The 18,908-nt window shown below is 41.5% G+C and overlaps 2 protein-coding genes across 4 annotated transcripts in view; one reads left to right on the forward strand and one right to left on the reverse strand.

The window, feature by feature from the left end:
• Nucleotides 1-9,560, reverse strand: part of RAD51 (RAD51 recombinase) — a 34,052-nt gene extending 24,492 nt beyond the window's left edge. The window contains exons 1-3 of one of the 3 annotated variants that reach the window (XM_027066961.2): nucleotides 9,506-9,560; nucleotides 2,822-2,924; nucleotides 1,205-1,342 (exon numbers count right to left, since the gene is read on the reverse strand). In XM_027066961.2, the coding sequence (XP_026922762.1) occupies nucleotides 1,205-1,342; nucleotides 2,822-2,908 (225 nt within the window). In that variant the 5' untranslated portion in view covers nucleotides 2,909-2,924; nucleotides 9,506-9,560. Of the gene's footprint in view, nucleotides 1-1,204; nucleotides 1,343-2,821; nucleotides 2,925-9,048; nucleotides 9,486-9,505 lie in introns of those variants that run through there. The other 2 variants (XM_015064926.3, XM_015064925.3) reach the window with 2 other exon arrangements.
• Nucleotides 5,973-17,901, forward strand: LOC128316159 (28S ribosomal protein S26, mitochondrial-like). The gene is given in 4 exon segments (XM_053225088.1): nucleotides 5,973-5,984; nucleotides 9,308-9,382; nucleotides 9,559-9,633; nucleotides 15,902-17,901. Coding segments are annotated over 4 exon segments (903 nt in total). The 3' UTR covers nucleotides 16,643-17,901.
• The last annotated feature ends 1,007 nt before the right edge of the window (nucleotides 17,902-18,908 follow it).

Below are 18,908 nucleotides of genomic sequence, written 5' to 3' on the forward strand. Positions count from 1 at the left end.
GCATAAAATAAAATGTAATCATGGAGAATTATGAAGAAAAATTAACAGGAGCTATAAGACACTGAACAGAGATGAGAAAAGATCAGAATAGGATAGGATGAAAATAACTGGATTCCAGTCTTAGTTCTGCTATTGCCTGCATGACCTTGGGTAAATGATTGAACCACTGTGCCTAAGTTTCCTCATCTGTAAAACAGAGATAATACTTGCCCTATCTTTTTCAGTGTTGTTATGAAGGCCAGATGAGAATATATATGAAAGGGATGGGATTTCAAAGTTAAAGTGCTATATAAGGGATTATTACGTTACTACCTCATTTCTGTTAAGCCAGTAAAATCACCTTTATGTCATTAAGGTTAAAAAACAAAACAAAACTAAAAGCATGATTTGAAATCACACTCTCTTGTCATTATAGAAGACTCTTGTCTGTGTTCTGTGCTGGCAGCCCAGAGCCTGCTTGGGATTCTCGATCTCCCTCTCTTGATGCCCCTCCCCCATTCATGTGGTCTCTGCCTCTCTCAAAACAAACTTAAAAAAAAAAAAAAAAGAATCTTGCCTGTGATTAGTCAACTAACAGATTATACACGCTTAGAGCCTAATTAACATGGCTTTAATATTTGAGAAATAAAGTTTTTTATCTGAAAGTAAAACAAGCATATTATGGAAAATGCAGAAACTTCAGAAAATTGAGGCAAAAATAAAAATTGCTCACATTCTTACCATCCAGAAATAACATATTTTAGTGTAGCTATTCTGTGTATGTGTTATACATAAATACACACATTTCTAAAAACACAAATCAACCATGTATATATACACTTAGACATTTTCTCAGCCTGCTTTCTTATATCACGAACATGTCAATGAATATTTTTTGAAACTCTTTTTGTGGTTACAAACTAATGAATATATTTCTAAGGCATGAGATCATAATTTCTAGAAAGATAAGGTACATACCACTGACTGCTGGTGGGAACGCAAACTTATCAATTTGGCAGTACTTATATCATACCATGAAATTGCGATTTCCTTGACAGAAAATCCCAATTTATGCAAGGAGGCATATATATAGTTAACTAATGCAGTCACCTCTGGAAAGGGGGCCAGGATGACACAATGAGGGATGAAAGGAGGAACACTGCCACCTTTCACTGTATATCCTTTTGTACTATTCCCACTAATGCCTCACATAAGCAGTACTCACCAGAATTTTATCAGCTTTGGCTTCACTAATCCCCTTAATATTTATGAGTTCCTTTTTTGGTGCATAAGCAACAGCCTCCACAGTATGGAATCCAGCTTCTTCCAATTTCTTCACATCATTGGCATTTATGCCACATTGCTGCAAGTGAAAACCGTGGATAAATTTAAGCTTCAGTTCTCTCATCTGTCTAATCTGGATATTGGCCCTACCCATTTCAGAGCTATTTTGAAGAACTGTGATATTATATGCAAAAGCTGTGAAAAGTATGCTCTACATATCAGGTATTTAATAACAAATTATCAACCTTTTCATTCTGAAAAGAAATTTTTAAACTAGCACTATCCTATGTATCCATCATGAAACGGGACCAAACCAGTAACTCCCAGGCACTGGGAATAAGCCCGCAACTCTCAAATTTTTATGACTGGGACTCTAAATGAACCCTCAGACCCTGGGTCCTAAAAGGCCACCTTAAAATCAGTGTTTCCCAATGTTTTCTACATCAAGCACACATAAAAAATGATTGACAGGAAAGCTCTGATCTAACAACTGACCTTAAAAATGGGAAAAACAGTATGTAAGCCAATTTGACAATAAATTCTATTCATTAAAAAGGGGGGGGGGGATTACTTTTGGTTGGGGACTCCTATACCACTTCTCAAAACAAACCACCCAAAGACACCTCTTCCTCCTTATATTACTAGGTTAGCGTTGGTTTTATTAGTCACCAAAACCATGACTTCTGAGACAATATCGGTTAATGGCAGAATATGCATGTATTTGCAGGTCAGGGTAGGTTTGAGAGAGGGGAGAGAATATTATCTGTCCATAGAAACAAGCTCTACTAATATTTAAGCAATAAGCAAAACCCATGTGTGGGTATAAGGATGCTCATGGTAACAAAAGTTGACTCTGAACCCCGTAATGTTTAACACAAACCTATTTAAATTAACTTCTGGAGTCTTGAAGCTTAGCTGGGGATGATAGGAATATGTGTAAAGAGAAGAATGAAGAAGGCTTTCTCTGCTTTCCCTCCTACTTCTTTCAGCCTATGTCAGCTGCACTCACACCGGGGCCTCTGCACAACGGGAAGAAATACTACAAGGCCGCAGCTCTGGTACTTGATGCTCTTGTGCAGTCCTGAATTGGAGCTTGGATCTTATACCTTAATAACCACAAGTGCTTCTCTCTGATCATGACAGCGGTCTTGCTAGTAACTTCAGCAGATACGGGTCAATGGAGAGACAATGGTCCTCTCTTTTCCCTGCAGAGCTGGCCCAGGCCACTGTAATTCCCTGGATAGCAATTTCATATGTAGTATAAACATCACAGAGACTCCATCATGGGACCCATAGACTCCTTAGGTTTTGACAACCCAACTCTGAGAAAGAAAAATGATAAAGTAGAAGAATTCTTAACAAAAAAGATCTGGCCAGACATGCTTAGCAACCATGTTAAGCTTTCCACAGGATCCTTGACAGTATTTCTAAAAACTCCAATTTAGGTCTTGGCCTTAGGCAATAAACCAATGGTTTATGTAAAACCTGTGATTTCTCCCAACAGGTAGAAGACACTAATCCTGCATTATAATCTCAAAATTAGGAACAAAGCACATACCTCTAATCGAGATATAGGTTGTGGGCCAAAGCTCTCTTCTTCCACTGAAGTATCTGCATTTGCTTCAAGCTGCATTTGCATAGCCATTACTCAGCATTCAATACTGAAAAATACAGACAGCCAGAGAGTACAGAACTGTAAACTTAGTTTTGCAATAAATCTCTGAAGAATTATTTGTTAGGCTTTTGCTCTAATCACTGACCTACCCACGGCAGGAAGACGAACATATATTTCATCACCCTTTCCCTTCCACCTAGCTAGTTGTATCAAAAAGAGTTTAGGAGGAGCCAGAACTAGTCTGCTTCATAATGATGCACAGCTTAACTAGACCAACTATATCCCCAGCTTCCCTGCTTCATAGGTAGGAAGGTAGGGGCCGAATCTTATTCCATTGTTCCCTTCCAGCAAGTAGGGATTGGGGGTGGTGGGACAGGAGTGAAACGAGGGTACAGAATGACCATCCATAAGCCAGTGATAAGACAGTGGGCTGAAATGAGAGACATACTTCCCATCTTAGCCAAGGATAACTTGTAGTCACATATTCTGCTTCTAATAGGAATGTATGAAATTTGAAATTTAAATATCACCATTTTAATCATTCCAGACTTCAGTGAATGCCTAAGTGAATAAATAACATTCAAGTACCCTGCTCAGTCTGAAATCTTCCATATGAGCAATAGGCCTATACCTGGTCAGGTTATTATGATAAAAGGGTTAAGATTGCTCAGGTTGAAAAGAACTGAGAACAAAAATTTTTCGTGATCTTCAGAGGTGTTAGTAAGAGTGAAAAGTCTTAATGTTCACAAGAATAAATGAACTTAAATCACACCAAAACAATCTGGACAATTTAAATCAGGATAAATTTAACTCAAAGGATAACACATATGAAATCTCCATTCTTCAAGAATGGACAAAAGAAGACCATTTGTTCTTTTTCCTTTATTTATTTATGTATTTATTTATTTACTTATTGTTTTTATTTATTTTTGAGACAGAGAGAGACAGAGCATGAACAGGGGAGGGGCAGAAAGAGAGGGAGACACAGAATCCAAAGCAGGCTCCAGGCTCTGAGCCGCCAGCAGAGCCCGACGTGGGGCCCAAACTCATGGAGTGGGAGATCATGACCTGAGCTGAAGTTGGACGCTTAACCGACTGAGCCACCCGGGTGCCCCTCTTTTTCCTTTTTTTAAAATTGAAATATAGGGGCGCCTGGGTGGCTCAGTCGGTTAAGCAGCCGACTTCGGCTCAGGTCATGATCTCGCGGTCAGTGAGTTCAAGCCCCGCGTCGGGCTCTGTGCTGACAGCTCAGAGCCTGGAGCCTGTTTCAGATTCTGTGTCTCCCTCTCTCTGACTCTCCCCCTTTCATGCTCTGTCTCTATCTCAAAAATAAATAAACGTTAAAAAAAAAAATTAAAAAAAATAAAATAAAATAAAACTGAAATATAGTTAACATACAGTGTCACATTAGTTTCAAGTATACAACGTAGTGATCTGACAACTCTATACTATGCTAAGCTCACCACAGGTATAGCTACCATCTGACACCATACAACACTATTATAATACCACTGACTATATTCCCTACGCTGTACCTTTTATTCCTGTGATTTATTCCATAACTGGAAGCCTGCACCTCCCATTCACCTTCATCCATTTTGCCTATCCCTACTCCTCCCTTCTGGGAGCCATCAATTTGTTCTCTGTATTTATGGGTCTGTTTCTGCTTTTTGTTTATTTTTGTTTTTTAGATCCCACATATAAATGAAATCATAGCATACTTGTCTTTCTCTGTAGGACTTATTTCATTCAGCATAGTACCCTTTAGGTCCCCCCATATTGCTGCAAACGGGAAGATCTTAAAGTCTGAATAATATTCCACTGTGTGTGTGTGTGTGCACACACACATATACATACTACATCCACTTTATCCATTCATGTATGGATGGACACCTGGGTTGCTTCCATATCTTGGCTATTGCAAATAATGCTGCAATAAACATTGGGGTGCATATATTTTTTCAAGTTAGTAGGGTTTTTTTGTTTTGTTTTCTTTGGGTAAATACCCAGTAGTGGAATTACTGAATCATATGGCATTTCTATTTTCAATTTTTGATGAACCTCTATACTGTTTTCCACAGCATCTGCACTAATTTACATTCCTACCAACAGGGCAGGAGGGTTCCTTTTTCTCCACATCCTCACCAACACTTGTTACTATTATTTTTTAAGATTTTATTTTTAAGCAATCTCTACACCTAACGTGGGGCTCGAATTAACAACTGTGAGAACAAAAGTTACATGCTCCCCTGACTGAGCCTGCCAGGCTCCCCTATTTCTTTTCTTCCTTTTTAAGTTTATTTTGAGAGGGAGAGACAGAGCAAGTGCAAGCAGAGGGGGGCAGAGAAAGAGAGAATACTAAGCAGCCTCTGCACTGTCAGTGCAGAGCTAGAAGTGGGGCTCAATCCCACCAACAGTGAGATCATACCCTAAGCCAAAATCAAGAGTCAGATGAGTCCCTCTTATGTTTTTAATTTTAGCCATTCTGACAAGTGGGAGATGCTGTATCATTGTGGTTTTGATTTGCATTTCCCTGATTAGTCATTTGAGCACATTTTCATGTATGTTTGCCATATGTATGTCTTCTTTTGAGATGACCATTTATTCTTTTTGATTATTTTTGAGAGGGAGAGACAGAGAGAGAGAGACAGAGAGAGAGAGAGAGAGAGAGAGAGAGTGAGTGCAAGCAGGGGAGGGGCAGAGAGAGGAGACACAGAACCTGAAGCAGGCTCCTGGCTCTGTGCTGATAGCACACAAACCATGAGATCATGACCTGGGCTAAAGTCAGAAGCTTAACCCACTGAGCTACCCAGGTGCCCCAGCGGAGATGACCATTTGTTCTGGATTATTTCAGGAGCAGATCTCTTAGATGGCAGGTTCAGCATAATGCGTGTCTATGATAATGCTAAATATCAGAACGACCTGAATGCAAACATTCATAATTTATGAAAAAGATGAAACTGCAGAGTAATAAAGGATGGTCTTTTCTTTTCCTTTTTTTAGGTTTATTCATTTATTTTGAAAGAGAGCTCACAAGTAGGGGAGGGGAAGAGAGGGAGGGACAGAGAGAAACCCAAGCAAGCCTATGCCCAACATGGAGCTCAAAGTGGGACTTACAACTGTGAGATCAGGACCTGAGCTGAAATCAAGAGTGGGATGCTTATGGGGCACTTGGGTGGCTCAGTTGGTTAAGCATCCGACTTCAGCTCAGGTCATGATCTCATGGTTCGTGGGTTCAAACCCTATGTCAGGCTCTGTGCTGACAGCTCAGATTCTGTGTCTCCCTCCCTCTCTGCACCTCCCCTGTTTGCACTCTCTCTCGCTCTCAAAAATAAACAAACATTAAAAAAAATTAAAAACCAACCAACAAAAAAAGAGTGGGATGCTTAACTGACTGAGCCACCCAGGTGCTACAAGAGTCCAATGCTTAACTGACTGAGCCACACAAGTGCCCCAGGATGGACTTTTCTTTTTTTTTTTAATTTTTTTTTTTAACGTTTATTTATTTTTGAGACAGAGAGAGACAGAGCATGAATGGGGGAGGGGCAGAGAGAGAGGGAGACACAGAATCGGAAGCAGGCTCCAGGCTCTGAACCATCAGCCCAGAGCCCCACGCGGGGCTCGAACTCACGGATCGCGAGATCGTGACCTGAGCTGAAGTCGGACGCTTAACCGACTGCGCCACCCAGGGGCCCCAGGATGGACTTTTCAATAAACAGTGCTGGGTTAATGGGAGAGCCTTACAGAATAAGAAAAACACATACTCAATTTCCAATTTGATTATAGATCTTCATGTAAGAGGTAAAACAAAGCTTTTGGAATACAGGCAGTATCTTCATGACTTTGGGATAAGGATTTCTTAAAATTTATTTTTATTTTTGAAAGAGCAAAAGTGAGGGAGGGGCAAAGGGAGGGGGACAGAGGATCTGAAGTGGGCTTTGTGCTGACAGCAGCGAGCCGGATGTGGGGCTTGAACTCACAAACTGTGAGATCATGACCTGATCCTAAGTCTGTTGCTCAACTGATTGAGCCACCCAGGTGCCCCAGGATAAAGATTTCTTAAACCGGATATATAAAGCAATAACCAAAAACGTAAAGGCTGAAAAACTGGACATTTAATCTTAAGACTCTATCAAAAGATACTATTAAAAAAATGAAAAGTCAAAAGAAAGAAAGAAAGAAAGAAAGAAAGAAAGAAAGAAAGAAAAAAAAGAAAAGTCGTGGGCCCCTGGTGGCTGAGTCAGTTAAGTTTCAGACTCTTGATTTCAGCTCAGGTCACAATCTCACAGTTTGGGAGATCAAGCCCGCGTCGGGATTCTCTTGGAATCCTCTCTCTGCCCCATTCCTACTCTCTCTGTCTCAATATAAATAAACGTCTAAAAAAAAAAAAAAAAAAAAAAAAGTCAGGGGTGCCTGTGTGGTTCAGTCAGTTAAGCTTTGGACTCTTGATCTCAGGTCAGGTCATGATCTCATGCTTCCATGAGATCAAGCACCGAACCTGTTTAGGATTCTCTCTCTTTCTCTCTCCCCCTCCCTCATTCACATGCATATATGCATGTGCTCTCTCTCAAATAAAATAAACTAAAAAAGAAAAGAAAAAGAAAATGTAAAGTCAAACTATAGTTAGGGGACAAAATATTTACCACCTATACAATCAAGAACTGATCGTTAGAATACATAAAGAACTTCAAATCAGCAAGACAGACAACCCAATAGAAAAAGACAAGATATCTGAACAAGCACTTCACGAAAGAATATATCCAAATAGCCAATAAACATAGGAACTAACGCTTATTCTTATTAATAATCAGGAAAATTAAAATCCAAACCATGAGATATTAGTATATGGCACCAGAATAGGTAAGATTAAATAGACTGAAAATATCAAGAGTTGGCAAGCACGTGAAACAACTAAACACTCCTACACTACTGGTTTGAATGTAAATTGGTACAACTTTAGAAAACTAACATTAAATGTGAAAGCTGAATATAGAAAATGCTATGAACCAGGAATTTCAATACTCTGTACTAATCAACTGAAAAGCATACGTGCGTGCACCAAAATGTACACAGGAAATGTTCTCAGCAGCCTTTCTCATTAAAACAGCCCAAAACTGGGGCACCTGGGTGGCTCAGTCGGTTAGGCATCCGACTTCGGCTCAGGTCATGATCTCTCAAAGCTCCTGAGTTGGAGCCCCTACTACGGCTCTCTGTTGTCAGCAGGAGCCTGGAGCCTGCTTCAGGTTCTGTGTGTGTGTGTGTGTCTCTCTGTCTAAAATAAATATTAATTTTTTTAATTATAAAAAGACAAAGAAAAGAAAAATAAAAAGCCCAAAACTGGAAACAACCCAAATGTACACCATGGGCAGAATGAATAAGGAATTCAATATAGCAACAGGAAAGAACTATTGCCTTATGCAAACGTATATATAAACCGATAGAATGTTGAGGAAAACCAGACACACAAAAATATAAACAGCATTACTCATAAAAAATTCAAACAGGCAAATTTAGTTAATGGTATTAAAAGTCAATATAGTGGTTACCTTTGAAGAGAAAAGGAGACATACTAGAGGGGTAACAGGAAAAGCTTTGGGGGTGCTGACAACATTCTAGTTATTGACCTGAGTGGGGACTACACACGTATATTCTTTTTGAAATAATTCACAGAGCTGTGTACACTTTGGATTTGTGCATTCTTCGATAAGCATGTTACACTTCACTTTCCAAGGTAAAAAACCTCATTACACACCATTCCCTAGGCATCGCGTGAACGGCCTTCTATTAGGTAATGAAAACACCTTTTTGGAAACTGGAGGCTGGTACTTTGTAAGTAAAATACGGTATCATGGAAAGAGGACTGACCAGAGATCCGGAACCGCTGGCCCGGACAGAAACAGCTGTGACATTTAATCACTACACCTCTCTGGATCTCGGCTTTCTTGGCCCCGCACCCCCACCCTCCCCATAAAATGGGTGTTAGAAACGAAGGCCTCTAAAAGGTCCCCCGCTCCCAGCTCTGGAGCCTGGGGTCCGCCACCATTTTCGCCACAACAAGCTCTGACGGTGGGTTGGGCCCGGGCATGCCCCTGCTCCACCCCGCCAATTCCGCTTTCTCACTTGGCCCCACGAGCCCGCCAGGCCCGGGGCCGGCTACGGTCGGGACTTACCCTGAGGCAAAAAGGAACCGAGTCCGCGCCTAACACCCTCACCCTGGTACGCAGCGCTCCTCGCTCCCACTGGCTGCGCGCCCCGACTTCTCTCCGCTGGCTCGGTCCGCGCCCGGCCGGGACGGACTCCAGACCCCTTTGCTTCCTGCCCACTTCTCTACTCCCTTGCTCCGGCCTTCTGCACACAACCCAGGCGAAACTCAGCTCCCAACTGCGTCCCTCCGGGTGCGTCTCCGCTCTCCTCAGACCTCGGTTTCAGGCCACGGCGCGCGCGGAGCACTACAACTTTCGGAGATCCCGCCAAATTCTCGGGCTGGGTCACGCCAGCGTCAACGTAAAGTCTCCCCGCCCTCCTCGGCTCTGCCTTCCAGCCCCTTCGGACGCTGCTCCCGATCCTAGAGATGAGCCTAGAGAACTTAACCTTGCGTGATGTTATGAACTTCCCTCTTCCATTTACCTCTGAAAACTAACTCAAAGTTTGGGAGTCGCCCTCTTCTTTTCTTTTACCAGACCGAGGACTACAACTCCCAGGAGGTAGTGGGGCTGTACGGGGACTCCATCTCCCAGTATGCACCGCCGGCGCACGCCTGTTTTAGTGCCTCATCCCCTCTAGGGAGAAGCCTGGCCCCAGAGAGCTATTCTTGATTTGCTTGTGAAGTATCTAAACCTGAGCGTTAGGCACTTGAGATTGCTCTGAACTCCTGACTCAAATTCCCGGAGCCTGGCGTTTTCCAGGCCCGTGGAGGTGGTGCGGCTGAGGATGCTCGAGTGGACAGGTGGAAGTGGAAAACTAAGCTAGCGAAGGGAAGAAAAATGGCTGAAATATTAGTCAAGCCTTGGTATTTTACTGGAGATTTGCAAGACTCCAGAGGAAGGAGGCATTGATTTTGAGAAGATAAACTTTATCATGGTTTACTGGAAAGAGTGACCTGTGATTCTGGTTTTAAAGAGTGAATGGAGTTTCCTGGACCAAGAAGAGGAGATGAAAGAAGCAAGGATATCAATTTGGGCGTGGAAATTAACGACATGGTCAAGGAATAGTATTGTCTGGTGAGGGAAGAAAAGAATCGTGGAGTCGCTGATACTGGAAAGTTAACGTTTAGTTCGGGTTATGAGGGAACTTGACATGTCTGGAACTTTTTAGTCTTTATTCTATAGTTGATGAGGAAGTCATTTAAAGTTTTTGAGCAGACGAGTCCTATGTTGTTGTTTTTCTTCCTGCCCCCCCCCACTACTACTTTATTTATATCTGTTCCCCCCCCCCCCACTACTAGTTTATATTTGTGGAGTGCTTTAAAGTTCATAAAGTTTTTATTTAATCCTCTCATCATTGTGGCAGTGAAGGAGAGATTTTAGGGAAGTAAGGACAGCAAAAACTGTTAGCTCTTGCAATATTTCAGACAAGTGATGAAGTCTTGCTTGAGTTGGAGCAATGACAGACTCAAGAAGCATTCTGGAGATAGAATCAACCTAACTATGTGATTACAGATAGTACCTGGAGATAGTAGTGAAATGCCTTCCATACCAGAGATACCCACCTTTACCTCTCATTCTTCACACATCTTCCTTAGAACATCTGCAAACCCACAGCCCCTCTTGGCTGAATGAAATAATATGTGACTTTGACCTTTCATTAAAATCCAATTCCTGTGGCTGTGTGGATGTCAAACCAGAGAAACCCCATCTGTAGAAAGATTAAGAAATTGAGAAACTGAGAAAGTAAGACAGAAACAATTCTGAAATCTGACCGCTTTCCAGATATTTCCAACTTCTCAGGGTCCCAGAAGCACTATGAGATACTTCTGTGTTCCAATAAATGTCCCTTCCATTTCTTCTGCTTAAACCAGTTTGAGTAGTTTTCTGTTTCTTTCTCCCAAGACAACCCACTACACACTTATAAATAAAGCTAGATTTATTGCTAACAGTTTAAGCAATCCATGTGAATATTTATAAATGTGTGATTGAAAAGTTTTGGGTAGGGGCACCTGGGTGGCTCAGTCGGTTGAGTAACCAACTTTGGCTCAGGTCATGATCTCACGATTTGTAAGTTCGAGTCCTGCGTTGGGGTCTGTGCTGACAGCTCAGAGCCTGGAGCCTGCTTCTGATTCTTCCTCTCTCTCTGCCCCTCCCCCACTCATGCTCTGTCTCTCTCTGTCTCAGAAATAAATAAACATTAAAAAAATTTTTTTTTGGATATAGGGGTGCCTGGGTGGCTTGGTCGGTTAAGTGTCCAACTTCGGCTCAGATCATGATCTCACAGTTCATGAGTTCAAGCCCCATGTCGTTCTCTGTACTGACAGTTCAGAGCCTGGAGCCTGCTTCAGATTCTGTCTCCCCCTCTCTCTGTCCCTCCCATGCTCATGCTCTGTCTCCCTCTGTTTCTCAATAATGAATAAACTTTAAAAAAAATTAAAGAAAAGAAAAATTTTGGATATATCCTAAATTACAATCTGAATGACCTATCTGAAATCTCAAGGAAGTAACCTCTAGTAAAACCAAAATTTAATCATCAGAAACGTAATCTTTTGTCTCAAGGAAAATAATCTCATGGCATAGGCAGCCTGGAGCATAGAAAGGGAAATCCACTGTCATGTCCAAATGATCCAATTGAGTAGTACAAGGATGATCCAATATTAGGAAATCTATTATAATTGACCATATTAATAGGTCAAGGAGAAAACTTATTTTGTTAATTTCATCATTTTGAAAAAGCATTCAATAAAATTCAACATAAATTCCTGATTAAGAGGAGGAAAAGGTAAAAAGTAATTAGAGGGGCACTGGGGTGACTCAGTCAGTTAAGCGACTGACTTCAGCTCAGGTCATGATCTCACAGTTCATGGATTTGGGTTCCAGCCCTGCGTCAGGTTCTGTGCTGACAGCTCAGAGCCTGAAACCTGCTTTGGATTCTGTGTCTCCCTCTGTTTCTGCCCTCCCCCACTTCCACTCTCTCTCAAAAATAAAACATTTAAAAAAATGAATAAAAAGGAATTAAATGTTTTCTTAGCATGATCAGGAAAAAAACATGGATATCCCAAGCAAGCTACCATTGTCTGCTTACCGGTAAATTGTTAGAAATACTTTGATTAAAATCAAGAACAGGGATACCTTTGCTGGCTCAGTAGGAGGAGGATGTGACTCTTGATCTTGTGAGTTCAAGCCCCACTTTGGGTGTAAAGATTACTTAAATATCAATCTGGGGCACCTGGATGGCTCAGTTGGTTAAGTGTCCAACTCTTGATTTTGGCTCAGATCATGATCTCACCATAGTGAGATTGAGCCCCTCATTATGCTCCATGCAGGGTGTAGAACCTGCTTGGGATTTCTTCTCTCCCTCTCCATCTGCCCCTCCCCTGCTGGTGTGCCCTCTGTCTCTAGGTCTCAAAAAAAAAAAAAAAAAATCGATCAATCAATCAAGAACAAAATTGTGTATTGCTACGATTATTTACTACTGTTCAGGAAGTGTCAGTGGGTGTAATAATTAAAGATAATAGGGGCGCCTGGGTGGCTTAGTCGGTTAATTGACTCTTGATTTCGGCTCATGTCAGGATCTCACAGCTTGTGAGTTTGAGCTCCCTTTGGGCTCTGTGCTCACCGTGTGGAGCCTTCTTGGGACTCTCTCTCCCCTCTCCCCCCCCTCCCCCGCCCCTCCCCGCCCCTGCTCAAAATAAATAAATAAATTTTTAAATATTAAAAAACAAAAGAAAGTACATTAGTGTAACCAATGACAAAATGTAAAAAGATCAGCCCTTTAATAAGTCTTAATAACTAATTAGACAATGTAATAGAAGAAAAAGATCCCATTCACAGTAGCAACAAAACCCATAAATGTCTACGAATAAACTTTTAGAAATGTTCAGGACTTATATGGAGAAATCTCTAAAACGATCTTCTCAGAGGAGAGGTCTCGAAATTATAAAGTTGAAAATTGTCCAACATCAACAAATTCCCAATAGAAATCCCAATGAGATTCGTGACAGTCACCTTTGGTTGCCTTACCAATAGCCATTGCTCTTCTTTATGGCTAAGAGTACCTAGTATGTGGAAGGATGCTCAATACTAAGATTTTGGATGACTTCGCCTTCCTCTGTATTCTTTTGTATATTATTTGAACTTTCGGTTTGAATTTATTTTGACTTTATGATGGTAATTTAAAAATTGTAACAAAAATATAAAATGCCTTGGAATCAGTTTAACAAGAAAAATGCAAATCCTATATAAAGGAAACTTTAAGATATCAAAGAAGGATGCAAAACAGAAAAGCATACTATTAGAAGACTCAATATCTTTTTTTTTTTTTTTCAACGTTTATTTATTTTTGGGACAGAGAGAGACAGCATGAACGGGGGAGGGGCAGAGAGAGTGGGAGACACAGAATCGGAAACAGGCTCCAGGCTCTGAGCCATCAGCCCAGAGCCTGACGCGGGGCTCGAACTCACAGACCGCGAGGTCGTGACCTGGCTGAAGTCGGACACTTAACCGACTGCGCCACCCAGGCGCCCCTGGAAGACTCAATATCTTAAAGATGTTGCTTTTCCATTAGTTGATCTTTAATATAACATGATCTCAGTAAAATTGACAGCAAGATTTTTTGGGGAACGGAACAAGCTAGTTCTTATGTTTATATGATAAAATTAAAAACCATTAAGAGCCAGGAAAACCCTGAAATAATAAATCCTGAATTGACCAGATATTAAAACATACTATAAAACTACAATAATTACAAAGTACTTGTACAATAAGATGGGTCAATGGAATAGAATAGTTTTATCAGTGCCTTAGTTTCCTATTGCTGCTGTAACAAATTACCACAAATTTAGTGGCTTAAAATAATGAAAATGTATTATCTTACAGTTATGGAGGTCAGAATTCCTAAATGGGTTTCACCAGGCTAAAATTGAGGTCTTGGCAGAATTGTGTCTCTTCTGGAGGTCCTAGGAAAAAACCTTACCTTCTCCAGGTTCTAGAGGCATCTGCATTCTTTTTTTTTTTTCAACATTTAATTTTGAGAGACAGAGCGTTAGCAGGGGAGGGATAGAGAAAGAGGGAGGCACAGCACCCAAAGGAGCTCCAGGCACTAAGCTGTCAGCACAGAGTCCAATGCAGGGTTTGAACTCACAAGCCATAAGATCATGACCTGAGCCAAAGTCAGAGGCTTAACTGACTGAGCCACCCAGGGACCACATGGGGCATCTGCATTTTGAGTCACCTTACCAGCAGTACTGTCAGACAGTGTGTGCACTAAAGTCACCAATCATTCTGATCTCTACTTCCATGATCGCATCTCCTTCTTTGACTCTTGACATTCTGCTTTCCTCTTACAGAAAATCCTTGTGATGACATTGGCCTACCCAGCTGATCCAGAATAGTCTCCCCATGTCAAGATCCTTCAAAACATCTGCAAAGTCCCTATGGCCATTTAAGGCAACATTCACCTGTTTTAGGATGTGGACATCTTGGTTGTGGGAGGGGTGGTGGTCGTGGTGGCTATTATTCTGCCTACCACACTCAGATAGGAATACATAGAGAAATCTAGTATATGATAAAAAAGGCATTCCAAATCAGTGGGGGAAACAACCTGTTTATTAAATGGTGCCGGAATAACCCCATAGACATCTGGAAAAAAATTAATTTGTATCCTTATCTCATACTTTTTGTCAGGATAAATTTCCAGTTGGCTCAAAGATATAAAGTATTAAGTCATAAAAGTCTAAGAGAAACCATAGATCTTATAGTGGTGAAAATCTAAGTATAACACAAACTCAAAAGCTATAAAAGAAAATATTAATACATGTGACTACATACCTTTAAAATTCTAAATGGCAAAACCCATCATAAATAAAGTCAAATAAAACCACAAACTAGGGGGAAATTTAGCACACCACTATCACAAAGAGTTTCTTTTCTCTTATACTTAAAAATGTCTTGCAAGTCAATGAGAAAGAGAAATAACTCAAAAAAATGGGCAAAATTTATCAATACCTAATACACAGAAAAGGAGATAAAAATTGCTCTAAAGTATATATAAAGAAACTAAACCTCACACATACTACGAAAATGCAAATTAAAACCTGAGACACCATCAAAAAGTTTGGAATGTACTGGATTAGTAAATTTAGGGAACCAGGTGTTTATTGCTAGTAGGATTAATACAACTATATAGTATTTTAAAGGACAGTTTGGTGCTATCTATTAAAATTACAAATGTAACTAGGCTTTGACTCAACAGCTCCCTTTCTAGGAAGCTGTCCTAGATAAACTTACAATTGTGCAACATTTCGTCATTGTTTGCGGTAGGTGGTAAGCAACCTACGTGTTTATCAATAGCGGTATGATACATTCATCCTGTGGACTGTTTAATTAAAAGGAAAAAAATATCTGTTGGAAGTTCTTTATGTACTGCTCTGAACCTATCAAGATATTTAGTTAAGTGAAAAAGACAAAATGAAGGACAGTGTGTATTGAGGAGCTATTATCTGTGTAAAAAAGGGAGAGAAGAAATATATATTTACACACTCATATCAACTTGCACACGTGTTCGCTTTTGTACACAGGAAAGCTTTGGTAAGGTGGACAAGAAACTGGTAACATTGGTTTTCTCCAAGAAGGGAAACTGTGTGTCTGAGGACAGAATAAAAGGGAAACTTTTTCCTTTCCTTTTTGTACTTTATGAATTTAGGACCATGCGAATGTATACCCACACAAAAACTAAAAAATAATGCAGACTTAGATCCGATTTTTAAAAAAGAACACTTGATAAAACTTGCCTTTTTGGAAAAATTTTAAAGGATTGGGGAACATTAAGAGCAAGAATTTGAGGGCTCTACTGCTGCTGCCCGCTCGTGGCTGCAAGACCTGCCAGGATACTGCCCCCCATCCCTCTACCCCCCCGCCCCCCCGCCCCCGCCCGGCCAAGTCCAAGGTCGGGGGCGTGGCGACCCCGCCTGAGGTGGGTTCTGTAGAGCTCTTCATGCAGACCGAGCATTACCGGCAGTACCACCAGTCGATGCGCGCCCTCAGGCTGGAGTTCGTGTCCAAGGTATGGAAGAAGGTGCACGAGGCCTGGGCAGGGAACCTGGCAGAGGGTAAGGTGCTGCAGGATGCAGCTGACTACAGTGACCTGCCGGCTTGGAACCGGGCGGAGAACCAGCAACTGCACGAGCTATGGTTAGGGGGACTGCGGCAGGAGGCGGAGGTGCGGGAGCAGGAGCAGTGGCAAGTGGGGGAGAAGGCCCCGTGGGCCGAGAGGCGCAGGCCTGGGAGCAGCCAAAGGATCAGGAAGGTGTGGCAGCTGCAGGAGGAGGCAAAACATTTCATCACCTGAGAGAATCTGGAGGCGTGGGTAGAAGAAGTGTTCGACTCCCTGAAGAGCTACAACTGGGCCATCACCAGAGAGGGACTGGTACCAGGTCAGGCCACAGCACAGCACAAGGCCTCTGAAGTGCCCATCCAGGGGCCATGTGTGTATGGGGGTAGAAAGGTTGGGCCTGGAATTAACCAGTTGATGTTTCTTAAAAAAAAAGAAAAAAGAAAGAAAGAAAAAAGAAAAGGAGAGCAAGAATTTGCAGGATGTCTGGGTGGCTCAGTTAGTTGAACAACTAACTCTTGATTTGGCTTGGGTCATGATCCCAGGTTTGGGATCCATCTCTGCCTGGCTCTGCGCTGCCAGGGCAGAGCCTGCTTGGGATTCTCATTCTCTATCTCTGCCTTGTTCCTAGTCTTAAAAAAAAAAAAAAAAAAAAAAAAAAAAAAAAAAAAAAAAAAAAAAAAAAAAAGCAAGAATTTGCCATAGTCTAGAGAAGGAAGAAATCAAATTTGGCATCAAAAAATAGTTGAAGTGGTGCCTGGGTGGCTCAGTTGGGTAAGCTTCCGACTTCAGTTCAGGTCCTGATCTCTCTCTCTCTCTGGGTTTGTGGGTTTGGACCTCCTGGGGCTCTGTGCTGCCAGGGCAGAGCCTGGACCCTGCTTCAGATTGTGTGTCTCCCTCTCTCTCTCTCTGCCTCTCCCCTGCTCACACTCTGTCTCTCTCTTTCAAAAATAAATAAACATAAAAAAAATAGTTGAAAGAAGGGGTGTGTGTCTGGCTCAGTTGGTAGAGCATGCCATTCTTGATCTTGGGGTTGTGAGTTTGAGCCCCATGTTAGTCCTAGAGTTATTTTTTAAAAAGTTGAAGGAAGATATATCTACCTTATGGAACAAAACAGATTAATCAAACTTCGTTACAACCTGGATGAAATCAGTCTCAGAACTATACTGCCTTTAGTTACTTAGTCATCAAGCAAAACTCTTTTTATTTACAATTTTTTATTTTGAAAAAAAGCCTACAGTAATGTTCTTGTTTCTCTCACACACGTACATGTATAAACAGACACTTTTAAAAAGCCATTTGAAAACAAGTTGCAGACATGTATTTTCTAATAAGGACATTCTCCTATATAACTACAATACTGTTATCACACCTGAGAAATGTAACACTGATACGAGAATAGTATCTAATATATGGTTTATATTCAGATTTCCAAGTGTTCTCAAAATATCCTTAATAGGTGTTAAAAAAGGAGCAACAGACCAAAAATGGAGTCATTTGTGCTAAGCTACATGTCAGCAAACCAAAACTTAATACCTAACCTAATTTCAGTTTTAGCTTTTCTGGAATGTAACCTTTAACTGGTCGACATGGAATTACCTACTCAGCACTAGTGAGATAATCCACAGATCCTTTCCCTTCCCTTCAGAAGGGCAACCTTGCTTGAAACAATGCATTCTTTACTAATAATTTCTTTTTCCTGCCCCGTTTTGGCATTTCAAAAACCTTCCACTTTGTACAGTCCTTCCGAGTTCCTTTCTATTGCTAGATAGTGTTAATACTAACACTGTGAGAAAGAGCCTGGAGCCTGTTTCAGTTTCTGTATCTCCCTCTCTCTGCCCCTTCCCCACTCACGCTCTGTGTGTCTCTCTCTCTCTCTCAGAAATAAACATAAAAAAAGAAACTAATATGTGAGAAAGTACTACTATTGTTTTACATGTGAGGAAAATGAAACTCAGGTTAACTGCTGCCAGCTGTTGCCACAGAAAAGATGCTAATCCAGTATGTTTATAGCAGAAACTTGGGTCATACTTAGCTACACTGCTTCATATCAGTCTTAACTCAGAAAAGTCCTCCAGAGGAAAGAAGGAAAGGGGGTGAGAGCCTGCTCTCCACCCTCATCAGGGCAGAGACATTGCAGAGGCAATGGAATCTAGGTTCTATCAGAAGATGGTGAAAATATTCACCCCTATCTCAGCAAGAGCTAGCCTTAGACACACTCCCAAAACAATTTTTATCCAATACAGGAGAAATTCGGAGGAACCGCTGAAAAACTTGATTGAATTCAATAAACAAACCTTATGAACCAGATAGCCTGGCATACAATCAGCTCAGACTAATTATCTAGAAGCTGACCACCCTGGACATATTATTACTGGGAGCAATTGGACACTCCAATCGTCCCAAACAATGAAAGTCCCCAGCTAAACATCTTGGGTTAGAAAGACTTACCCTACCTCTAGGAAACTGGGAGTTTTTCAGTCATTCCGCTCATTTGTGGAGTATAGGAATGGGAATGTTAGAACTCAAGCCCCTAGTAGGCAGTCTTCTCTTTATATAAAATATTGATGACTTTCCTTGCTCCCACTGGTTGTGGTGGCTGGCACCAGGTAGGTCCTGTGGCCAGGCACAGGTTCTGCCAGGGCTCCCTCCTGGCAGAACCAGGTGCGCCCTCCACATGCAGAATGACTCCAGCCAGTTCATGGACTTATATGTGCCGCAGAAATGCTCAGCCAGCAACCATGTCATCAGTGCCAAGGACCACGGATCCCTC

Source organism: Acinonyx jubatus, chromosome B3, assembly GCF_027475565.1.
Source record: "Acinonyx jubatus isolate Ajub_Pintada_27869175 chromosome B3, VMU_Ajub_asm_v1.0, whole genome shotgun sequence".
Taxonomy (NCBI): domain Eukaryota; kingdom Metazoa; phylum Chordata; class Mammalia; order Carnivora; family Felidae; genus Acinonyx; species Acinonyx jubatus.